Below are 25,135 nucleotides of genomic sequence, written 5' to 3'. Positions count from 1 at the left end.
TAGCCTTATAGTCAAAATAAATGTTTTTTCGATCATATCAAGTGAGGAAAATACATCTTACATTTTTTATTTTTTATAAATGTAGCCTAGCACACACAGTTTGAAAAGTAGATAGATAGATAGATAGATAGATAGATAGATAGATAGATAGATAGATAGATAGATAGATAGATAGATAGATAGATAGATAGATAGATAGATAGATAGATAGATAGATAGATAGATAGATAGATAGATAGATAGATAGATAGATAGATATATAGATAGATAGATAGATAGATAGATAGATAGATAGATAGATAGATAGATAGATAGATAGATAGATAGATAGATAGTGTAAGTGTAATAATAATTGTGAAATTGCAATCTTACAGATTGCAATTTCTTTCCCCACAGAATCAAAGGCGCTCTCTACCTCATATGTATCCGGAATTGGAAAATGAGGCCAAATTAATAACAAAGATGCCTATAAAAAAGACATCACGGAAGACAAACTTGAAGATGTCTGAACTTCGGTCTTCGGTCTCAATGGGATATACCTGTATAAATAAAGGTTAAAAAAGAGAAAAGAGCAGAGTTAGAGCATCCAGAAACTTTTATCCTGTTTTGTATGTTCACATTGGCCCGTTATTCCGAAAACAGAAACTCACAGTTCTGAAGTGCTGTTATTCAAACAAGTTCAAAGCAGGCCAGTTAATCTGACACTCCAGCATCTCCAAAATACACACACCCGTCAGATCGATGGGCTTTGGGTCCAATGGGAAATATTTTGGAACATTGAGCTGTCAGAAATATGGGGATGCATAATTATGAAATGGCGAAAAATGAAATGGATGGAGAAAAGGAGAAAAATACAGTTTTGTAGCCTTGAAGCTTTTTAAACTGAATTCCTTGTAAATAATTCACAATAGTTTGTCACTATAACTACAACAGAAGCAAAGACATCTCACTTGTGTCTTTGGATATTTCTAAGGTTACTTCCATACTAAAGGGGACTTTTACATCATATTATGAAGTCAAAGGTAGCTTAACCTCCCTATACTGCTATGTGTAGATGCAGAACTGAATGTATACAATGATTTCATTATATCAACATACTGTCCCACCTCTGGACTGGTGTCCTCTATGCTGTTTACACCCACGAATGGTCAGCAAGGCATATAATGAATTAATGGGCTTCTTTGCTTCAAATGCGCCTGCGGTCCATGGTAATGGCCCTACATGTAGCTTGCGTTATCAATCTAAATAATGGACGTGAGAGGTCGAGACTAGAATCAACAATAACAGCTCCTCTGCAATTAATTGACTGTTTTTTCTCCCATTAATGGAGTGAAAAAGACAGGCAAGTAATTGCAAAGGAGGCTTGTAATGCAAAATATTTCTCTGTTATTGTTGATTCTACTCCTGACCTCTCTCATGTAAGATCATTAAGATCTAATAACATTTAGATCTGTTAGCAAGCAAGGTAAAACATTGGAACGTTTTCTGGCCTTTGAGCCAACATGATGACAGCCATACAAGTCAATGTTTGGCAGGTTGAGTGGTTGCCATGCTAGACAGTTTTGGGCTGGACTTATCCAATTCTAGAGGCGCAATCATCATATGATCACACAAGCAACATGTCGGGCCCCAACCATGGACTGCAGGCGCATTTGAAAGCGACCCATTCATCCATTATGTGCCTTGCTGGCCATTTCTTAATTTAGTGGGTGTAACAGTATGTTGGTTTAATGCAATCATTGTACACATTCAGTTCTGTATCTACACATAGCAGTAGGGAGGTTAAAGCTGGGGTATATGATTTTGGAGAAAATAGCAGTTGGGATAGAGATTTGAATCCAAATACCTCAACCGCTCCACTTGTGTTCTCTCTGGTCCCTCCCTGACACGCTCTACCTGCTGTAGCTCCTCCCTCCGAACTACAGTTATGCTCGTTCATGTCTTTTCAACTAGTGTCTTGATGTAAAAGTCCCCTTTAGTAAGGAAGTACCTTAGAAATAAATCTATCCTAAGACACAAGTGAGATTACCCTTTTTTTCTGAAATACACACCTTTTTTCGAAATGGCCGTGGAATGTGCCGACAATTCACCATGCAATACACCAGACTCACATACAGTAGGTGAGTTATTAGGAACTCTGATATCTGTGTAGACTTTACATTATAAAGTCACTATCAGACACTCTGTGGAGCTGCAGAGCTGACTCAACTAAAGCTCTTTGGTGAAACTACAATAAAATAAGGCAGGACGAAAAGGAGAAAACAGACACCCGAGCGGAAGCCAGCACACTTGGGGATGAAATGAGAAAAACTGGAAACTGCATTTATGACTAGCTTCTGGAAAATGATTCTCACTCCATTTCAACTGACGCGTTTACAGCTTCAAAGGGCTCATCATGACAGCAGTGCATGAAAGGCGCAACAGAGAGCGCAAAAGATTTGATGATGATTGCAGAAAATGATCGAATCAGAACAAGTCTGAGTAGGGATTCTGATGAATTGATCATAGACTTTTCCTCAAAAAAAGCAGTTGATTGAGGCATGACATTTGTGTGACTGTTCTGTGGCACTGTCAAGAATAAGGCAACACAATGAAAAGGCTCTGTATGTGCATTGCCAGGCCCAATGCTTGAATTTGGTTTTGGTTCAAAGTAGAAAATCAAGCCTTCACTTCATTACCTTTTTCAACCTGGTGATTTTTTTTTTGTTGCAGCTCTACAAAAAGATACAGTGCATTTGTCAAATGCAAAGAGGCCCTGCACACTGGAGAGCATGTCATTCAAGTGCAGAGGCCCTCTGCCCCATGTTGGGCATGAAGAGAAAAAGCCCTTAACTCTTACTCCGCCATTGATATGAATTCCCGTCATTTATCATAGAATGCTTCCCCGGACCCCGCCAATGAAAAGATTTTCCGGCAGTCCACCTTTTTTACCATTACATTAATGGCTGTTACGGACCATCTGACATAAAATAGGTCACCCGAACAAGAAAGGTGGAGCTTATAACCCCCACTTTTTGATTTACACTCTTTACACTTTGCAGGGATGGCAGCAATGCTCCATTACGCCGGTTGCCATTCCAACCACCATAAAACACAAAGAAGAAGGGAACGTATGAATGGAAAGTGTGGCGGGAAAATCAATAACTGACGTTCACATGTAATTTGATATCACAAATATTTACTGGTTGATTTACTTTCAAACAAATGAAAAATATCGGTGCCCGGACAAAAGTATACGGCTGAACAAGAGGTAGACTTGTTATGGACTCAGATTGTGTTCAGCTCCGCCTGTATTAGTGCCAGGGGGCGACGGACGTCAACCTGTCAACAAACACCGCTGGCTGTTTGGGCTGTGTCAGTGACAATGTCAGTGACGGCGATGCAGATTATAATTTTGTAATTCAGACCCACCGTCAAGTGACTCTGTTTCAACTTGCCATTCATAATGAACGAGGCAAGACAAGACATATTAAACAGTGTGTCTATAAGTTGGGTAATATGTTATTTAGACTGTAAGATTATTTTCTACGGACAAAATATGCTGAATGCCAAATATTCAGACAAAGGAAGAGACACTTACACTGCAAGGCCAACTATTAAGTGTTTTGTGTTTGTTTTAATAGTTGGCTCGATGGTGTGTTGTGCCCCCAACCTGGTGTATTGTTTTTCCAAGAAATTATGAAAAGTCACACATTTCTGTGTGTTACAAAAATGATTGCTTGCATGAAAGTAAAACAGTATCTTGATTTTCAAATGTACGCAACACCTTTACCTTTGGATTGACACCCCACTTGAGCCAATAGCATCAATATATTATGCGCAGCCTACAATAGTCAACGAGAGTCTGCTTTAAAAGGAACAGCTTGCCTCTCTTCTTTGGTGTAAAGTCAGAGTCTATCAATTTGCAACCAATTGTGTGGAAGACCAAGGTTTTGTATATAGCCAATGCGATTCCGATCACTTGGGTATGTCGCTTATTGGGTAACTCAAAACTTTAATGATTGAGAGGGAACTACAGGCTGCATAGTGTTACCTTTCAAAAGAGACCCACCCAAATCATGTACCCCAAATGGTTCAAGCAGCTGAATATTTAGTTTGTGTATGGCTTGGATTGGCATTTTAGGACAACTTTACAGGACTGTTAAGGGGTTAATGGATCACCCTCCTGTGCTGCGTGGTAGGGAAGGCCGTGCGTGACGGCTTTGCAGTTCAGATGGGTTTTATTCAGTAATGTAGGCCTACGTATAGAAATGCCTTTGGAGAATAGCCAGGGGATTAGCACAAATGCATTTGTCTTGACTTCCACATATGCGTTAGTAGCTGTCAGATGTCACATGAGATCCATAACAATTGCTGTCCTTTGTTGACACAGCTGTCGTCCACTATTGGTCTGTTGCAGGATGCAGTGTTGTTGATGTTAGATTAAGAGGAATTTTCCAGCCCTGATTCACTCTCCATTGCTTTTCAAGCAAGCACAGAACACTCGTTACAGTTTATTACACACCTGCCAAGTTTAAATGAATATTGACTTAATGTATTCATTTAGGGAAATGTAATTTTTCATGTTTTATGAGAAGATGATTAACACCTCTCTGATTCCTATACCCTTAGTTGTTATGTTAAGGCCTGGTCACACCAGAATGTGGCACAAAAATACTTCAATCTGGAAGTTTGGTGATGGATGAAGGGTTAAGTGTATAGCTGGCGAATGTAGGGCTAACGCGCTTTCTAGCCGGAAACATGCTTGTCACAATAGCTCCAGTCTTGCCAACTTTAGGGACTTTCTCTCTAGATTTGGCAACTTCGAAGGCCACTAACTTAAGTGATCATTTTCAGGTGGAAAAGGTGCGTGAACTGTGCATACCTAACTACTCATCACTGACAGTTTTTTGTCCTGAGCTATTCAACTTGATGTTTAAAGTGGTTGTATTTTGGGGTGCTCTGGTGGCGTAGTGGACAGAGACCTTTCCATATTGGCTCCAGCCTTCGTTGCAGTGGCCGCGTGTTCAAATCCGACCCGTGGACCTTTACTGTAGGTCATCCCCCCTCTCTCTCTGTCTCCCCATTTCAACTAATAAAGCTTGAAAATGCCAAAAAATCATCTTAAAGGTGGTTGTCTTTCTAGAAGGGATTTTAAAAGAGTGATTATATTCCAGTGGATTCTATTCCAGTGGTTTCTAAAGTGTCTGCATTTGTCAACAGACTCATTTGGCCAAATATGAATTGATTGATCACTCTAGAGAGGAGTATTAATCTTTCCTTTGACCAAAGCATGAGTGATTCAGGCCTCACAGTCTGTCCTTATGACGATAGCATGTGTGCAGCACAGTGACTTATTTTATCAATGGGATTGACCTCCTCTTAAGAAGTACATTTAGGCCTGAGTAGTGCTTGGATTGAGGGACACACACTTAAGTCTATTGCATCACACGTGGAAGAATCATGAATGGTGAGTGCTGCTTTTGCTGTGTTGTCAGTGTGTGCCAGGGGGGAGAGCTTGCGTATGTGTGAGTAAAGTATGTGCTCGTGCTGGGATCACATGTTTTGCCAGACTCCCCCGGTCACTAATCCCTCTCTTTTGCCAATATTTCCACTCGATCTGGTTTCATCAGGCCAGAGATTACACTGGATTAAGACAACCGCGCCCCAAGCCGACATGCCTTCATTCATTAAAAAACCCACATGCAGATGCTCACATGCATACCAAATTCTCATACAGCCAAAATGCAACAATTAGGGCCTAGAGCAAGAAGTTAACACAATCACATGTTAGTATGCCATTTAATACATTCATTTCAGTGACACATGACTGTTTTGCAAAGAATGTTGTCCTGTGTATCCATGTGGTTATGTAATATAGTGGTGACAGCACGGGGCCAAATGTCATCAGGGTGGTTGTAGTTCAGTAACCCTTTACCACGGTGCAGCAGGCAATCCGTCTGATAACACTATCCTCCATATGCTTCTTTCTCTGTTCAGATATAAGGAAACTGGCAAGCAAAACTTTTCAAAAAACATTACGGCCGCCTTCACAGCAAACAAGTCATTCTACTTAATTGATATACTTCACATTCCCTTTGGAAATGTTCCGAAAAACTTAACTTTAAGACATAAAAAAACGGGTTGTAGTGGTTAAAATAAATGAATGTAATGCCTGAATCATCCAGCCTATAAATGAGGAGAATCAAACAATTTGATGAAAGCTGGACCCATGGGGTTGTTGTTTGTTTCTTTCATGTTTGTAAGTGTGCATTGTTTTTCAATTGTAGTTGTTTTGTATTTTAAAAAGATGTGTTTCCCAATGATTACAGGATATTTTCCTTTTGAACAATGTGTCTTAAAAAACATTAGTGTAATGTTTTGCAAGAAGTGTGTTCCAGACAGTGCAAAGCATACAGTACATTATGTTTGTAGTGTTGGAGCGTTCCTTTAGGGCATGGTTAAAATAGTTAGAGGTTATGATGCTTTGGTATAGCATTCGGCAAAAACTGTAAGTTTGCACGCGAGGCCCCCCTACAAAGTGTGGTATCTTGATAGGGGCTATGTGCAAAGACAAATTTCAATGTAGCCATTGACTAATAAAAGGTAATTTACAGTGTTTTCCAATCACCCGAACACTAAAATCAAAAGTATTAAGGACCAATACATTGGCCCAGATTGTGTCAGCCTCACACTTTTTGCAAAACAATACACACAATGATTAGCAAAAAACTAAACACACTTTTAAGGTGCGCCCACACCAAACGCTTTACGTGCGCTAGCCTGCGTGCGTAACGTGCCTAACGTGCCGCTTGACCATTTGGTGTCAAAAATGGTTCAACGCGCCTAACGCGCCTGCTCCCTCACGATATTCTGTTTCCCCTAATCAACCAAGGCTGCTATCAGACCTGACACAACAGCGTGCATGTCCGCACAAAAACAACACGGCCAACAACTGTGCCAAAAGACAAATAAAGGCTGGTGCCATCCATAGATGAAGCAACTCTTCAGATGGAGGTCTTGGAAATGGGAACATCTGATTTGCTCAACGCTCAACACAAGGAGTCACTGCTGTGTGACATTTGGATCAACATGGTTCCCCAAGCTCGTTTTAAAAACACCAGAGCTATTGCTATGCTGCTCCTCACAATGTTCCCCTCAACATACATCTATGAATCAGCATTTTCTGCAATCAATTCCATCAAGAGCCAGGACAGAAACAGACTCTCAAATGCACACCTTGGACAGTGCCTCAGGATTGCCACAACAGATTACAGGTCTGTCAGAAATGTTGCCTCATCATGTCGCTCTCGCTCTCACTTCTTTCACTGATTGGTGTGTGAACAACATCAATTTATTTTTGCTATTTTGTCAATCTTTTTGTGGCTACAATTCTTATTTAAAAACAACAGATGAATTCAAAGAGAGAGAGCAGAAACAGAGGATAAGACTAACAGCGCCCAACTAATTGGTCAAATTTCAAACAGCAATTAAATATTATTTTCCAAATAATATTCAAATAAAAGCAAATTATATTGTTTGCCACAATCAAGCAAATAATACTTTTGTTGTATACAGACTGATGTTATTTGCTACACATATTTAAAACTGACTCTAATGAGCTGACTCCACTCGAGCGTGTTACTCGGCTAAATGGGCGGCTTTCCAGAAATGGTGCATGGAGAGGGATTGTGATCCCATCTCATGCCCTTTGCTGCGTGAGCTCTCTTTCCTCTAGACGCTGATGGAAATAGGGCTGTCTTTTAGCACGGTTAATGGTCTGCACTCTCTGTAGCCCCTTCCTGTGTCTCTTAGAGAGGAAGGGAGAGACATACAGTATAGAGAGGGGAAGAGAGTGGACGTGAACACACACTGATCTCATTTTCATTTTCCTTTATTGAACCTCAAAAGATCAATTGAGGGGTGACCCTCTTTTACAATGACATCGAGTCAATTACAGATACACAATATACAATGAAAATACACAACAAGTTTACAAAGAGACAACACCAATTAAAACATTTAGGTCAATTGAATGAAGCAGGACAATAGCCTAATTAAAAAAGTGGAGTGTGACTCAAAATAATAAGCTTAAACTGGTTAACAGTTATGAGTGTATTTATTTTAATTTGATGTTGTAGGCTGTTCCAGGAGTCAGGGGCACTGTGGCTTAAAGCAGTTTTACCAAGGTCAGACCAGGCGTATCTGAAATAAGCAGCATTTCTATCAAATAGAGTGGTAGCTTTCCGGTCAGGGCTTTATGTATAAAAATATGCCAATGTGCGTCACGTCTTTCTTTAAGAGAGGACCACACAACATTTTCATATGTTGTGTGGTCAAGCGCATCCACAACAACACTTGTTGGAACTGGAACAAGGCTGAAAAGAGGAGTTTGAGAGACAGGTGGTATGTTATTACTGGTGGTAGAAGGTATAGATCCTCCATTGTGAAAGAGTTGACCAGCAGCTAAAAATGTTTTATTAAAGGCTAAACCAATCTCTTTCTGATCATTTAAAGCAGGGGTCCCCAAACTTTTTTCACTGAGGGCCACATACAGAAAAATCTACGAAGGGCCGGGCCACTTTGCAAAAATAACACATTTATCAGGACATAGCTGCTCTGATGTTTAGTTTCATAGTGTCTTCGTAAATTGTAATCCTTCTTCACGGCAACACTTTCCTTGCACATTAAACAGACACATTTCCCCTCTTGTTTATATGCCAATGATACACCCAGTGTTTTCTGCCTTTGCGTCCAATGTCCAGCAGGGTGAAAATAGTATCCAGCCGAGGTCCCGACCCTCCTAGGGGGATCCGGGGTATGCCCCCCCGGGAGATTTTTTAAAGTTTTTAAAACGAAATGCATGAATCTGGTGCACTTTGAGAGGGAAATTAAGAGGCTAAATCTGAAGAATTTTGTATGAAAAAAATGGAGACACTGTGTCAGATGAATTAGAAGCTATTGGAGAAGGACGCATAGATTTTCCATAATAATATTAATTTAAAATAAAATATTATGCAGGGTCCTCTGGGATGGGCTTGTTGTTATTGCCACCATAGAGTCATGTGTACTGCTCTTCAGCCATGATTCAGTCAGAACCAAGACATCTGGGTCAGCGTGAGACACTAAGATGTCTAACATGGTCTACTTTATTGTGCTGACGCAAACTTCTGATGTTTAAATGAAGAAAACCCAAACCGTTTCTTGATTTGAGGATGTTTGGTGAGTTTAGCTCTGATGTGCTTATGTCCGGGTTCACAACTGACCTATTACACATAATAGGTATAGTTTTTTAATTACTTATGGTAATCCCAAGTGGTCTGTGGCGTGACCTGTATGTTCTGTGAGGAGGAATTAATGATGATCTGACAGACTGACATACAGGGATTGGGTGAGTTTTTACAATAATGGATGTTCCAGGCCTGGAGGGGGCGCAAGTTGCATGGGCATTAGTGGCCATTGAGGCTGAGTCACGTGAGATAATAACCTCTTGACTGACCAGGTGTGGAGATAATCAATCATGCTGGACAGAGTTTGCAAGAGGAGTGACGCTAGGAACCGATTTTATTGTTAACAGCACATTGCTGGCCAGAAGATGTTTCCCTTGTTTGTTTAAATGTAAACCGTTGCGGGCAAAGAAAGTCGGTCTGTTCCAGAAGACCTAAAATTGACGATAAAGGGAATGCCCAAGGAGAGACAATATTGTTTGAGCCAGACATGAAGTTGGCGCGCACGGCTGAATTTGACGTCACCAAATCGAGGCGATGGCATGTACGTACATTGTTTTCCAGCATTCAGGACGGAGTCGATAAGGCTTTTACAGTCAGTTCTAAGACTTTCTGACTTTTCTGATTTAAGGTCATTTGACGTGTCAGGACCATAGATGCAGCGGGATTATTGTGGATAATGTCTGGAAGCAGTGAGTTGATGTGGGATACCTGGGCACCGGGATAGCAGAAGGTCTCTGCCCTCGGCAGGAACACTTGTTGGACCATGGATGAGCCAACGAGGAGGCACTGGGGTTCCGCTGTCCGGCACTGCTGCACTGCAGAGCAACCAGGTAAAGGCCAGGCTGGATCATTTGCCAATTGTGTTGATGACAGCGGTCCAGAGCGGCAAAGCTGCGTAGGTTGAACCGGGCGTCTGGTGGATCCTCCGTCCGATGATGGCATCCTGCAGCATCCTGCGTCGGTTCTCTCCCGTGTTGGAACGACGAGACGTCTGGGAAACACCGGCCACAGGTGGAGAGGAGACAGCCGCGGCGTAGGAAGCGGCGACGGGCAGCGAAGTGACAGCGGAGGAAGAGGCGGCGGGCGTCTGGATGGATGGCACAGGCCCAATGCCCTGTTGAAGACACCCTGTGCTGATGCTATTTAAGTCCTTATGTTTGGGGCTGCTGCACTGTATGCCTGTTTGTTTGCTGATGTTCCAGGGGCATAAAATGCCCCTGGAACATCAGCAAACAAAAAGAATAAATAATGAAATAATAAATAATAAATGAATGTTAGTTTTGGACAAATGTTGTTTCAGGGGAGCATTTTGTTGGCCCTCTGGCTAAACTAATTGGGGAACCCTGACCCAGAGGCTGCATTCATCCAATGGGATGGTACATCAAGGACACCAAGGCTCTGACAGAATTCCACATTTCATTGATGTTACTAGGAAACGGTAAAAGCTGCTCAGATACTTCGGAAAATTAAAAGGGATGTCTGACATTTCAATCATAGTCAGGCATGATTTTTCCAATCTTCTATTGTCCAATTTTGGTGATGCTGTCTGAATTGTAGCCTCAGTTTCCTGTTCGTAGCTGACAGGAGTGGCACCCTGTGGGGTCTTCTGCTGCTGTAGCCCATCTGCTTCAAGGTTGGACGTGTTGTGCATTCAGAGATGGTATTCTGCATACCTTGGTAAAGGTCTGGAATCGCTCAATTGACAAACGTTAACTCACTTAAAGGCAGGTTTCTGTTGAAGTTTAAAACTATAGGATCTGCCCAGTGCCACTCTGAATCTTCCAACCAATCGCATAATGTTTGGTTGAGAGACGATGTCATGCGCTAGCTTCTGAGCCGCTCCTTCTGTTCGCTGATTGGACAGCCAAAAATCTGGCTATTTAAGACAACACCGAGCCACAGTAATACAGCTTGGCGTTGTAGGAACTAGACTGGCATGTCTGTTTGAAAAAATATGGTGCATTATGAAGCAAAAAATATCAAAAAAGGAGACCCGCATTTTGAGCATCTGAGGTTGTATTTCAAGCAAGAATGGGAAAAAAATGTAGGCTAGCTTTCAAAATGTCAACAATTTAAGTCCTCAGTTCCCAAACGCTTACTCAGTGTCAAATGAAAGGGTGATGTGAAACAGTAAAACAATGGTAAACATGCCCCTGTCCCAAAAAATTTTAAAACACGTTTCAGGCACAACATTTAAAATGTGTGCATATTTACAAACAAACGATAAAGTGTATCAGTTCAAATAAATGCATATGATGTATTTGTACTGTTTTATATTTGATACAAGTAGAAAAGTAGGAAATGATCACCTTCTGTTTTATTCACATTTTAACTAATGTCCAAACATTTTCATTATTGGCGTTGTAAAGTTTGTCATGTCATTTTGTTGTACTTCGAATTAGTAGTGTATAGCCTACTTGCTTTGGCAATTTTAATCTATGTTTTCCGTGCCAATAAAGTCCCCATGAATTAACCCTGAATTCAGAGAGAGAGAGAGAAAGAGAGAGAGAGATGTTGCGCGTGTGCAGCTTCCAGACTCCCTCACTTTTTGACGGCGATGTGACGTTGCAGCAGCGGGGAAACGGAAGAGATGGCAGCGGGCTTTAGTGCGAGCCAGTCTGCGCGTTGACATGAGCTCGGACTGTGAAAGTTACTACAGCAAAGACAACGCGTCCGTGGAGGGCTTCACGTGTCCCAGAGCGGACAGCGACGCCACGGCGCTCTTCTGCTGCGGCTTCAGTGACTTGAAGTACTGCTGTGATGACCCCAACAGCTTCTACCCCTACGAATATGGATACATGTGGTGGTTAACGTAAGTCAGTCTGATTGATCACGTGGGCTACACATTTGGCATTTTCCATATTGTAATCTCTGTGAGAGATGTAGGCTATGTCAGCCTAGATGTACTGGTCAATTCATCCTTTTTTTAACTTGTAGTCACAGTGTCAAGAGCGCAGTGAGGACCATCAGGTGTGATGCTGAGTTATCCTGCAGTATCCTGAATAGCATTTCCCACCTAGATTAAATTATCATATTCGAAACAGTTTTATTTTTTTTTGGCAATTCGAGCTTTTATTTGTAAAACAAACAAACAAACAAAAAAACAAACAGGTGTATGGTTTTGTGAGCTCTAGCCTACTGTTGCTGTAGCGATTTGTATTAAGGAGCCAACCTGTTACGCACTCCGTCCATGTTTGACTCTAATTGGCTGTTATAGGTGAGAGACTGAAGCCCAATTAGTTCGCCTTTTGATTGATTTGGTCCTCAAATATTCAGAGACGTTTTGAATCAATACGTGGGGAGTTGAGTAAGGGAATGTTAATGTTACTGCGCCTTTTATCAGACGAGTTTAACTTTTCAACAATTCATTTTGAATGTCTCATGGTTAACTTAAAGACCAGACTTAATTACTTTTTTTTTAAACACTTCCGTACACAGGAAGCTGTGCTTGTAATTGGCAGAGGGAAAATAGATATGCGTCTCTTTCTCAGATTTCTGCTGCTTACATAACACAATGGATGTGGACGGATGGAATGCATTTATTTCTTCATATCTTTTTGTAATCTTTTCATATACATCTTTTGTTGCTGTTGATACTCCACTGTTCTCCATCTCCTCTCAACAGTTATTTGAGGAACTGTCACAGTGGGTTGTTTGCGAAGCTATTTTTCAGTTCAAATTGGTAACAAAATTCTATTCTCCCAAAAGCAAAAAAACTCAGTTTAATCCAAGTTTAAGAGCCTTCCATCTTCCATTTGTGATACTCAATATTTTATCATACACTGGATATTATAATTGAATGTAGGTTTTGGGAAACTGTTTCTGTCACGTTACCAACACATTGCTTGAAAAGTTTGTCCCAGCTAAATAAGCCAACCTCTGGACAGCATCCATCTTGCTATTTATGTATGATTATGAATTTTAATATGAATTCCACTGAAATAAATTGAGGTTCTGCCACTATTGTTTTATTTATTTGGTTTGACTAATGTTAGTGCTTCCAACAAGTCTTGCCATTGTAGGCGCATAAACATTCACCCATCCGTCGCTCTCTGTGCGTGCACCAGCAGGGAGACGTGCCGGTTTGTAGCGTTCTCTCTTCTGATTGGATATCAGTTGTGGGATCCCAGAAAAGTTTATTTGCCGATTACATGCAGAGCGGGCGACTGAGACTGATCGGAGTTATGAAACGCGCACACTATATAAGTGATCACTGTATGAATAAAGAGCGATTTAACACGTAAACATAACTATATATCATTTACTTCACCTTTAAGAGTTTAAATAAAACATTTAAAAAAAATTCCCTGGAAAATAAAGGAATGCATTTCTCCAAAGGTCAAAGACAGTAGCAGTGTGGCACTAATGTCAGTGTTTCCCCCAGCGCTTAAAGGTGAGAACACACCGCGTTGGGTGCGGTGGCGGCGTTGAAAAATCCTATTTTTGCATAGGGAACCATTGGTTTAGGCGCGATGATCCGTTGGCCGCGGCAAAGCGGCGCTTTGGACGCGGCAGCCGCGTTACCAAAGCGTCAACGCACCACCAAAGCGTCAACGCACCATCGCCCGAGATGAAAAAATTTAACTTTCAACGCTCCAGCGCGTGACGTTTAGCCGCGTTGGCCAATCAGCGGTGAGCTTCACCCGACGTCACAGACATCGGCACGGTGGGAGGACCGGAGGACAACACAGAGGCAAACACAGAGGAGGAAATGTATTTACGGCTGGCTGCCTGGTGCTGTATGAAGCCGCTCGGGGTTACAAGACGTGGGGAAAGTGAACCAGGAGAATGGGCTTCCTGGTTAATTCAGTGAATATGTGCGGCTGTGCATTAGCCGATAAACCAAGTTAGCGCCGGTCGGATAGCACCCGGTTGTGTGCGGCCACCACCTCCATATAATGAAGCCAAACATAACGGCTTAGTCCGGGGAACTTTCACAACGAGTACAGCGAAGCACTGGTGTTTATATCTACGCCAGCCACGGTCCCCTGTCACAGCCAGGTAGGGTAATGTAGGCTAGTTGCCTTTATTTTCTACTGCCCTGCACACAATGCTGCTGTAAATGTGTTTGGTATGGTGCTGCCTTGCTGTTTGTGTTCATTTCCGAGTGGCATGAATCTGTTTTACGGCTATTTGTTCCGTTCAGTTGCTGTTTATTTGTCTTTTGGCACAATTGTTGGCCGTGTTGTTGTTGTTTTTGTGCGGACATGATCGCTGTTGTGTCGGGTCGGTTCTGATCGCAGCCATGGTTGATTAGGGGAATAAATATATGGGGGGGAGACTAGCTGCGAAGCGTTGGACGCGTTGAACCATTGAACACAAAATGACCACGCGCCAGATCAGGTGCGGTGGGCGCGTTGGCCACCGCAACCAACGCGTTTGGTGTGTTCGCACCCTAAGGCTGCCGCCTTACCAACGCCAGCCCCCCGCCTTGGCTACCGACCGACCCGACTGCTGCACAATTAATGTACTAGCAAGCGCGATGTGTAGATAGATAGGTTGTGTTGCCATGGATGTAGAGTCACCTACTTCACCAGTGGATATCCTATGTATTATTAATGTGCAAACATTTTAGAAATTGGTCCATCCTAGCCTGAGAAAAGGCAGTTATGGTCTCACTGTCTCTAACCCTAAATTTTCCCATGTGTGACATCACACATGGGAAAATGTAGGGTTAGGATTAACAGGACAGCTGGGCCAAGGGAAGACTGAGGGAAGACTGAGGGAAGAAAAACTTCATTCATTATATTATAATAGCGATTGTATAATGATAGAACGCCGGTTCCGTATGGGTGAAGTATTCCTTTAACTTTACAAGATTCTGACAGCACTTTTTTCTGTTCCAACGTCTCTGTACCTGAATCACTCATATCCCCATAGAGCAGTGCTGTGTTTATTCTCGCCACAAGTTCAGTGCCTGCTTGCTCCCTGCTCGTTGACTCTCCGGCCTGCATGCCATATAGACATGCATGTATACAGCCATCTTATCTCGTAATCGGGAGTTTGCGTTCTGCGCATGCTTAAGAATTCGCTTTGAGGGATTTAACCCCGGAAGTGGAAGGAAACAACGTAAATACCATCCAATAGAAAAAGGTGAAAACAAAAACACCCCAAAATATATTGAAATAAATTAATGAATGGCTGACAAATGTATCAACGCAGTTTTTCTAATATTTTTTTGGTATTGAAAACCATCGGAATTTCGATACAAGTATAAGCAAACACGTTGGCATCATGACAACACTACATTGTATGTGTGGATTTATTCTGCTTATCTCTTTGCTCTGTGTGGGCGGCAGTGGTGCAGTGGGTAGGGCGATCATCCTCTGGAGTGCAGGATCGGAGGTTCGATCCCCCGCCTACTCGCCACATGTCGAAGTGTCCCTGGGCAAGACACTGAACCGCAAATTGCTCCCGATGGTTCAGAGAGTGCCTTGCATGGCAGCTTCTGCCATCGGTGTATGAGTGTGTGTATGAATGGGTGAATGTGGTAAGAAATGTAAAGAGCTTTGGGGCTGAGAAAATCGGCTAAAAAGCGCTATATAAATCAAGTCCATTTACATTCCATTTACAATTTCCAGGCTAGGAGCTCTGGTGGGTCTGTCTGTAGCTGCCGTTGTCCTCCTGGCCTTCGTCATCACTGTGTGTGTGCTCTGCTACCTGTTCATCACCACCAAACCCAGGCGCCTGGACAGCGGGCTGCCGCTCCGAGCAGCTCCAGGTAACACAATCCCCGCGTTCCAAATCGCCATACTCTTTCTTTTTTTCTATTCTACATACTAAATCTGACCATAAAGAATTTAATTAGGATCTAATTACACTTGGAAAATACTTTTACTTATTTATTTCATCATAAAATTGCTCCTTGATCTTGCCTCTTGCTTTTATATCCGTCGCATCCCCGTTTGTTTATCATAACGAGGCTTTGTCGATGTGACGTCACTTCTGGTGCGCACTGGATTGTGGGTCAGAAACGGCCAAATAGGATGATGTTTTCAAAACTAAAAATCTCGGACGGATGTAGTATAGCTACATATATTTTATTTTATATTTTTTTATAAAGATTATTTTTGGTATCTTCAAGCTTTTTTAGACAGAGTTGAAATGGGGAGACAGAGAGAGAGGGGGGATGACCTGCAGTAAAGGTCCGCGGGTCGGATTTGAACCCAATGCGACCAAATTTGAACCCAATGCGACCAATGCAACAAGGTCTGAGCCAATATGGTACGCGCTCTATCCACTACGCCACCAGAGCGCCCCGTATCACTTTTCTAACCATAATAAATCTGGCCACAAGAATCAGGGCATCCTAAATCTTTGTTTCCACCATACTAAATAGTAGATAGTATGGGTATTGGAACGCAGCCTATGTCTCTATGCAGGGGGCAGAACATTAAACACATTCATACAAATACACACTGCAGTATGTAGGATCAACCTGCTGACATTTAATGGCTCACCCAAAGCTTTCCAAAAAAACAAGAAACTGCCAGACTTTACCAGACTTGGATTTTCCTATCTTCAGACTGACTGTTGTGCTTATTTGCATACAAGAGATAAAAACTGTCTAAGAAACTGATTAGACGAGCAAACATGAAATTCTCCAGTGAGCTAAAAGCATTCATTATTCTCTGGCTCTCATTTCTTTCTGGGAGATTTTTTTTTTTGGTAGAACATTTTAATTATGGAGAATGCGGCAGTATGCTGTGCACACACAAAAAGATAAAACAGGAGGCATTTGCAGTGTTTTTTCAAGTCAGAAATGTACGAGTTCTTAACCCTTCCCTCAACAATGAAATGCATAGGCTACTGTAAGAGCAAACAGACAGGGATAAAATAGAGCAAAAAAAATGTTATTGAAAAATACAAAAGGAATTTATAGAATGAGCAAATGAAGGAGATTGAAGAAGGAAATAATTCATGATAAAAATATATGATCCACCATATAATCCCATGTATGTTTTAGATTCTACTGTGCACTTTAACTCACAGGCAGACCACCAAAATAGCTAATCAACGGTTGCCAGTAACAATCAAACTCTTATAGCATACTGTATGTAGCCAAGATTTTAATGATGGGGGGGGGGGCCATAAAACCAATAATTTTCTTTGAGCTTTCAGGGATAGAAACAGTTACTGTGGGAGCTTTTTAGTCCTACGTCAATGGAAGAATGCCTTGAGGTCAGACTGTTTCTCTGCTTTCACATCAGTTTTGTTGATGATGTTTGAGATGTTTTGCATTTGTAAGGCAAGCAGAACAGAGTGGTGTGCAATTACAAATCTCATTTAAAATTGATTTTGCAAAAACAAAAAAGCCAGTGCTCAGTAATATAGATGCCCATTTACTCGCAGGAGCCTATTAGAATGAACATATTTAAAAATATCACTCTTATATCAGTGTACAACACAACAACAAAACAAACCGAACAAAAATACATGACGCACACAAGAGATGTGGTCACAATTTGTTTTTTATGTATTCATGTTACCAGTGATCATAATCACATGTATTCCAGCACTTGCTGATGATTTATTTAAAGTTTGAAACAACTTTTATGCAGTCTTTTATGGACTTGTAATTCTGGTTGTTATACCCATTAACGCCACAGGGTGGCAGCAGGACATTGGGCGGCCGACCGGAATTCCTCTTAGCGTGTGGTTGCTGGCTCTCGGGTCATTCTGTTACGAGGAGTCAACAGCAACAGCTCACGGTCGTCCTGTTGTGTTATTTTACTTTTGTTCATCAGAACTACCTGTTTGCCCGGTCCCATTCCTGGGACCTGCAACAGACACATGGTGTTGATGCCATTGATGCCTCTACGAATTCTGTATTTTACCTAGGACATTTCCTTTCCTAACCAGATGACCCGGAAATACTTGGAAGGTGGTTTGAATTCTAAAAACGCTTAGGAAAGGCATAGGAAAGGTAGCCTGGCTCTGCCCGCCCACCTACTTCCGCCCAAATTTCATTTTCCCTTCAGTAGTCACTGTCAGTCTGGTGATGGGGCGTATTTGTGGGATTTTGCCCGAACAAATTTCTGAGTGTCCAATCAGCGAACAGAGGAAGTGGCTGAGAACGATGACGTCGAAGTCGCGCTCCAGTTTCAGTTGAATTCTGCGTTCCTTTACACTCGGAACTTGGAAATTTGCGACTTGGTAGTTCCGAGTTCCGACCTGACTGTCTTCCAGTGCATCTGCTCGGGAAAGTATGGACGCCTACAACCTTTCTCATCCAAATAACTAAACGTTAGGCTCTAGCAAGTTACCGTTGCCAGGTATCGGTAGATCCATAGACTACAATATGTAGTGAAGTCGGAAATTTCCGAGTTCCCTGAACACACCGTCAGAAGCCGGCTCACGACCAAACGTTATGCGATTGGTTGGCTAATCCAGAGTGGCACTGAGCAGATCCAATAGTTTTAAACTTCAACAGACACCCGCCTCCAAGTGAGTGAATGTTTGCCAATTACAGCAGTTCCAGACCTTCTGTACAAATGAAATGAAGTACGATGGTCTGGTAGCACCAGGCTATGGGAAAGGTGCCTCGATGCATCCTTTAACTCTCCTTTAGCATAGGTTACTCCTGACCAACCTTTACGAAAGGAAAAGGAGATAGTTGTATCCCATAATCCTTTACGGCGGCAATATTTAAAGCAACAGGCCACCGCCGGAGTTTACTGACTCTACGCGAAGACGAATGAGACGCGGTAAAACATAAGAGAGGAGAGGAAGATTTAATTCAGCTAAAACAAAATACCCCCCTCCCCATACAAATAATAAAGAACTCATAAAATACCTCATAATAGTTATTTTCGTAGCCCATAATTTACACCATAAGAAAATAAAATGCCAACTCACATGTGAATTGGGATTCAAGTGGACTTAAATATTCCCCTTGGCCAAGTCCGACCTAAGTGATTCTCACTCTGTTGGCCAAAACCTGGTTGAAATCAATATGACAAGAACGCATGGATCGAACGAGCGCTTGTTGTTGTCCATTTTTGGAAAATAGTTGTTTCACGCTAGAGACTCACGTCAGCAATACTCGCCGTCGCGCAATGACGTCGGTTAGGAAAAGTGAAGTCGAATTCATTTTAAACAGTGCTGTCTTTTCTTATGTTCGAAAGCTCTCCTTGACCCGATGACATTTTCGTAGATGCCCCAGGCCTTCTTTCAGCCTCTGTAGCCTACTAAGATATTCCTAACCCTGGTTAGCTTCTACTGACAACCATGTTGACCAATGTACCTCTCCACCTCTCTATACACTCTTGAAGCAGCTTTCTCGTCTAAAGAAACCCAGTCACTTGTAGCTGCATTACTGGCTAACTTTTGGTTTTCGCTCCAAATAAAGTGCTAGCGTATCTGCTTTAGCTAAACATAACCAATTAAACAGTTGCTTCTTTAAGCACACAGGAGTGTTTGTGTTGTTAGATTTGATCAAGCAGTAGGCTTTGCTTTTCTCAGTTTCTCTTGATTGCTTTGACACGTTTGTATCGCTGGCATGCAAATTGATAGTTTATAGATTAGAAAAATGTAATTACTTTTGATAGTGTTATGTCTGTTTCTGTTTCAGGCTCTTTCCACACATGCTTCTAAGTGAGTTGTTGCTATTGTCTTCCAGGCCGTACACCGAGCCCACAGGGCCCGGGGCCGAGTCACCCCGGTGGCTCTGCTGGGCCTCAGGGCCTCAGGAAACACTTTGTGGGGGGGAAGCTGGACTGTGACAACCAGCCCGCGGACCCTGAACGCCTCTTCCAGAGATGCTTCGTAGCTACTGTGGCCTCTATCAACGTGGAGGGGCCTGCTTAGACTGCTGGACCACATCTCTATCTTTATTTTATTTATTCATAAACATTTCTGTAAATATGTCAGATTTAGCCAGTGGGCTGGTTTTCATCCACAGCCCCTGGCCACATGTTACAATGGGCTCCCCCAAGAAGCAAGTCAACAAATAAACAAGAAGGTTAGAGAAAAACACACATTAACTAAAGTGACAATTTGCGATAATACAATCTCTATATAAGAAGTTATCAGTAGTTCAAGGCATCAAATACATAAAGCAAAGGACTAGTACTATGCAGCCCAGTTAGAACCCTCCGGGGTTGATCTACTAAGATCCGAAAGAAAGAGTGCTAAACTGTGTGAGCATTCTAAACAATTGCACTTTTGGTTTGTGGGCGTTCTGCGTGTGATCAACTAAGTTTAAATGCGCAAAAATGACAACGGGGTGCAAACATGTTAGAGGAAGTTTCCGTGTTTGGACGGAGAGCAGAGTGACAGCAAGAGAAATGTAATGCCACGCACTGTCGAGCTACAGCCAATTAATATTAATATTACTCAAATAAACAAGATATAGGAGAGAATTTGTGAGAAAATAAATGCTGTGGGTAAAACAAGGACTGATGAAATGAAGATAATATGGCAGGACATTAGAAGAACAAAATAACATATCTTATAAAAAGCCTCTGCAGATAAAACAGGTTTCACATGAGCATGAGTAGGCCTACAGTCGCTCCTGTTGGAAACAGCAACTACGTAAAGCCCTGTTTGCCAGCAGAAATAGTTACAGTGCGCTCTTTGCGCTGGAATGACCCAGACACGAAGAAATGCCTTTTGGCAAGGCAGGTATTGTGTGACTGTTTCTTGTGAGTGGCTATACAAAGAAGCACTTAACTCATCCAAAAGCTCTAAAAAGTAATTACTGATTGGGCGATATGTCTGGATTATTTGTGTTTCTGTTAATCCAAACATAACTTTATCCGTTATCTTTTATGTCTACTCCTCACCAGCCGTCTGTGTGCAACAGTTTAACACCTGCTTTACAAACGTATTAAATATAGACGCAATCACAACGGCCGCAATTATTTTCAGGCTTTGTAAATCACAGTGCGTGTGCTAAATAAACCTTTTTGCATCCACTCCTCCCATATTTTGCGCACTTGGGAAGAAACGCCTGATTTTTACATATTCATTCAGACAAACATACTAAATGAACAGAGCATGTTATTTGACCCGCAATCCTCAGTGAGCAACGTTAGTAGATCAGCTTGAACTTTTTCTTTGCTGGTTAAATCCCGTTTTGTCTGACTTTTAGTAGATCAACCCATTAGGGTGTCTTTGTGACTCGCACCCTGCGTTCCGAATTGCATACTTTCTACTATTTAGTATGTTAGAAAAAATATTTAGGATGTCCTGATTCTTGTGGCCAGATTTAGGATGGTTAGAAAGACCCGGGTGTCTACTACATCCGGCCAAGATTATAGTGTTGAAAACAGCATCCTATTTGGAGTGATTCTGACCCATAATCCAGTGCGCACGTGAAGTGACGTCACATCGACGGAGTCCCCATATGAAAACAAACGGGGATGTGACGGATATAGAAGCAAGAGGCAAGATCAAGGCGCAATGTTATGATGAAATAAATAAGTAAAAGTATGTCCCAATAGTATCCCTACTGCATCCTAACTAGATTATTTTTATCGTCGGATGTAGTATGTAGAATAGAAAAAAGAAAGAGTATGCGATTCGGAATGCAGTGACAGTTTAGCGCTGGGTGCAAGGAAATGGAAGAGAGAGAGGCTGATGAACCACCATTACAAGCCAACACACTGATAGATAACCTTGCAGATAGAAATACTGTTATCCCTGGATGAAAAGAATTTAAAAATATGGAAGAAAAAGGTCAAAAAGCATAACTTGAAATGTGCAGAGAAAATATTAGGAAGGTGTGTCCGTACGATAGCCTATAGATTTGATTTCAAATAGAACATATGATAGATTCAACATATGGATGAGTAAAGGGCTTACAGCATACTGTCGCTTCATACAATAATGGAATTTTAAAGAATTTTGAAACTTTCGAAAAAGATTATGGATCTACAAGTAAAACATCGGATTAACGAAATTAGGAGTGAGGGATTGGAAAAGGCAGAGAGTGAAATACTAAATGTTTTCTAACAACATACATCTGAAAGTGAACAGACACTGATGTCCAGGTTATAAGTTAAAGTGTTCAATACTACTTCAATTCAAACAGCCATCATTCAATCATCAATTTGACAGAGAAGGAGTGAATGGGTATATCCGAAGGTGACGGGGAAATATTGATATATATACAGTATATATACCCACAGCCTCAAACAGCTGGGGAGAGTTTGAGTGGAAATCATGAGATTCTTCAGTACCCTGGTCCAGAAGAGGATCAAGGTGTGGAACAAATTGCTGGTGGTTATGTGGTTCAGATGTAAGAAACTATTATCATATATTTTTATGTCTGTCCTTGATTACGGTGATGTTGTTAATCGGCATGCATAAACTCCTGGACTCTGTTTTTCACTCTGCTTTAAGATTCATCACAGGAGATGCTTATGACACACACCATTGTGTTTTATATGAAAATGTTGGGTGGTCCTCCCTTAAAGAAAGACGTGACGCACATTGACATATTTTTATATATAAAGCCCTGACCGGAAAGCTACCACTCTATTTGATAGAAATGCTGCTTATTTCAGATGGGCTTTATCATACCCGCTCAACTGACATGCTAATGTTATATGTTCCATACGCCTGGTCTGACCTTGGTAAAACTGCTTTAAGCCACAGTGCCCCTGACTCCTGGAACAGCCTACAACATCAAATTAAAATAAATACACTCATAACTGTTAACCAATTTAAACTTATTATTTTGAATCAGTCACACTCCACTTTTTTAATTAGGCTATTGTCCTGCCTCATTCAATTGATATGAATGTTTTAATTGTTGTTGTCGCTTTGTAAACTTGTTGTATATTTGTATTGTATATTGTGTATCTGTAATTAACTCAACGTCATTGTAAAAGAGGGTCACCCCTCAATTGATCTTTTGAGGTTAAATAAAGGGAAATGAAAATGAAAATGAATATTTTGGGGATTGCCCAAAAATGACATCTTAACTGGCAAAAGATACATAAGGGCCTATAACCTGTATTTCAAACTGCTATTCCATTGATTTTCTGACAATATACCCGGGCACAAAAGCATTGAATATACAATCGTCAGCGGGCGAGTATTTGATAAGGATATTACTTATTGGAGGAAAGAAAGCCCTGATTGCAACCAGATGCTCCCACATTAGAAGATGGCTAACAGAGACCGGACATGCTTTAATTACCTTGCTTCAATGCCATGCTAAATGATTTTAGTTGATTAAGGTCAAATGAAAGGGAGAATAATAGATGAAAGGAAAGAGTTGAGTCATGACTTGATGCAATTGTAGAAGCGATATTTTTAACATTAATGCACTCATGTATACAGTAAATGCATAATTGTATGTACTTCTATAGGTCATACAGAATTCAAAAGACAGATAAAAGACAATTATTTAAAAAAATACATTAAGTATGCTGGACAAACAAGAAGCCGCATAAGAAAACTGCCAATAGGCGGACAGGTCTTAGCAATAGCATACAACACAAACAGCGAGGCATGCATTAAACAATGTGAGACAGTTATTTGTTGGCCAAAGCATCCAGGCAGTAGCCCACCAGAGCTATAAGTGACTTCATGAGATCAATAAGGACCTCAATATTATTTCAAAGCTATTAAAAGTCATAAAACTACACATGCTTGTTGTGTGCTGTCTCTGGCTTGGATGCTTATCTTTACTTTGATCTTGCTGCACCTCCAGAAGAGTCTCCTACCTTAACTAAAGCATTTTCTATGACTCCAAGCTGTTGGAACTGCTCAGATGATGTCTTCTGTGCAGCAGGATGTTTTAGCCCATCACACTACAGAAGTAAACGTTCCACAAGTCAACATAGTTTTATCCTTTGAACATAAAATCCCCCTTAGATCATATCATTTTTTTCTCATGAGTGCCCACCTCATGCAAGTACTGTAGAATAAATGTTAGATGCACATAACAACTTTGCACTATACTCTTTGAGCAATAGGAGCATCCGTAACTAATGGTATAGCAGCATAAAAAAACAAGATTTGCTTAAATTTCAAAATGAATAAACTCATTTGAAGGCAACAGATATGTGAGCATGTCAGACGATATCTGATGTTTTTATTTCATTGGTTTTTGAAGCAGTGCACAGCCTCTCAGGTTGATGTGTTTTTGATCTGGAGTATTTCGCTAAGCAGAATGCAAATGTTTAACTGTCAAAGAAGGCAGTGTCTTTTATGATTGGCATAAAGAATGGTTGTTCTTTATCACCATGGTACATTTCTGGTTTAGCAGGCAAGAGTACAATACTGTATCTGTAAAAGGAGTATGAGTTAAAGTTTCACATGCACACTCTTAAAACCATTGACTGACTTCTATGACCACTTGACGACAGTAGAGACAAGTTGTAGACATAATTAACTTACAGCCTTATGTATAGATGGTGTGAAGGTTGTGATGTAAGTCCAATATTCACCAACATGAAATTCACCTAACCTCAGTTAAACTTTGTTTTTTATGCTGATCAGCATACATGTAAATGTTTCAATTGTTTTTCTCTTCACCTGTTGTTGTGTATTTGATGTATTTGCATTGAATATTGTTTATGTATTGTTGTTTTTCCTTTGAATTTGTTTGATCTCGACGTCATTGTAAATGAGGGTCACCCCTCAATTGGTCTCTCGAGGATAAATAAAAGTTAAATAAATAAATAAATACAGTAAATGTGCTTTCTAGCCAGCTAAGCTAATAACAGTAAAGGCCTACACTGCCTTCTAAACATCACTGTGTTGTTACCATTGTCATCGTGGGATGAGGATGACCCCCGTGCTCAATGCACTACTTTGCTCAAGTGCAGTCTCAAAGAGCTGCAACCATTACTGTACACTGTAAACAATTGCTGTAAATTTACAGCAGGATTTCAACAGCATTTACCTGTTATTTATAAAAACAGCATTTAACTGTTAAAATAAAAGGCAGTCTGTTAAATTACAGTCCT

General features: G+C 41.2%; 1 protein-coding gene across 1 annotated transcript; it reads left to right on the top strand.

Moving 5' to 3' along the window:
• Positions 1–11,839: 11,839 nt before the first annotated feature.
• On the top strand, positions 11,840–20,152 carry LOC307254055 (protein shisa-like-2A; the record flags this gene model as incomplete). Its single annotated transcript, XM_080032290.1, has 3 exons — positions 11,840–12,021; positions 15,791–15,930; positions 19,831–20,152. The coding sequence occupies 3 exons, from the start codon at positions 11,840–11,842 to the stop codon at positions 20,016–20,018; spliced, it is 510 nt and encodes a 169-aa protein (XP_079888416.1). The 3' UTR covers positions 20,019–20,152.
• Positions 20,153–25,135: the final 4,983 nt, after the last annotated feature.

The sequence above is a fragment of the Ammodytes marinus genome (assembly GCF_949987685.1).
Source record: "Ammodytes marinus genome assembly, chromosome: 8".
Lineage (NCBI taxonomy): Eukaryota > Metazoa > Chordata > Actinopteri > Uranoscopiformes > Ammodytidae > Ammodytes > Ammodytes marinus.
This window is presented reverse-complemented; position numbering and strand designations above follow the sequence as displayed.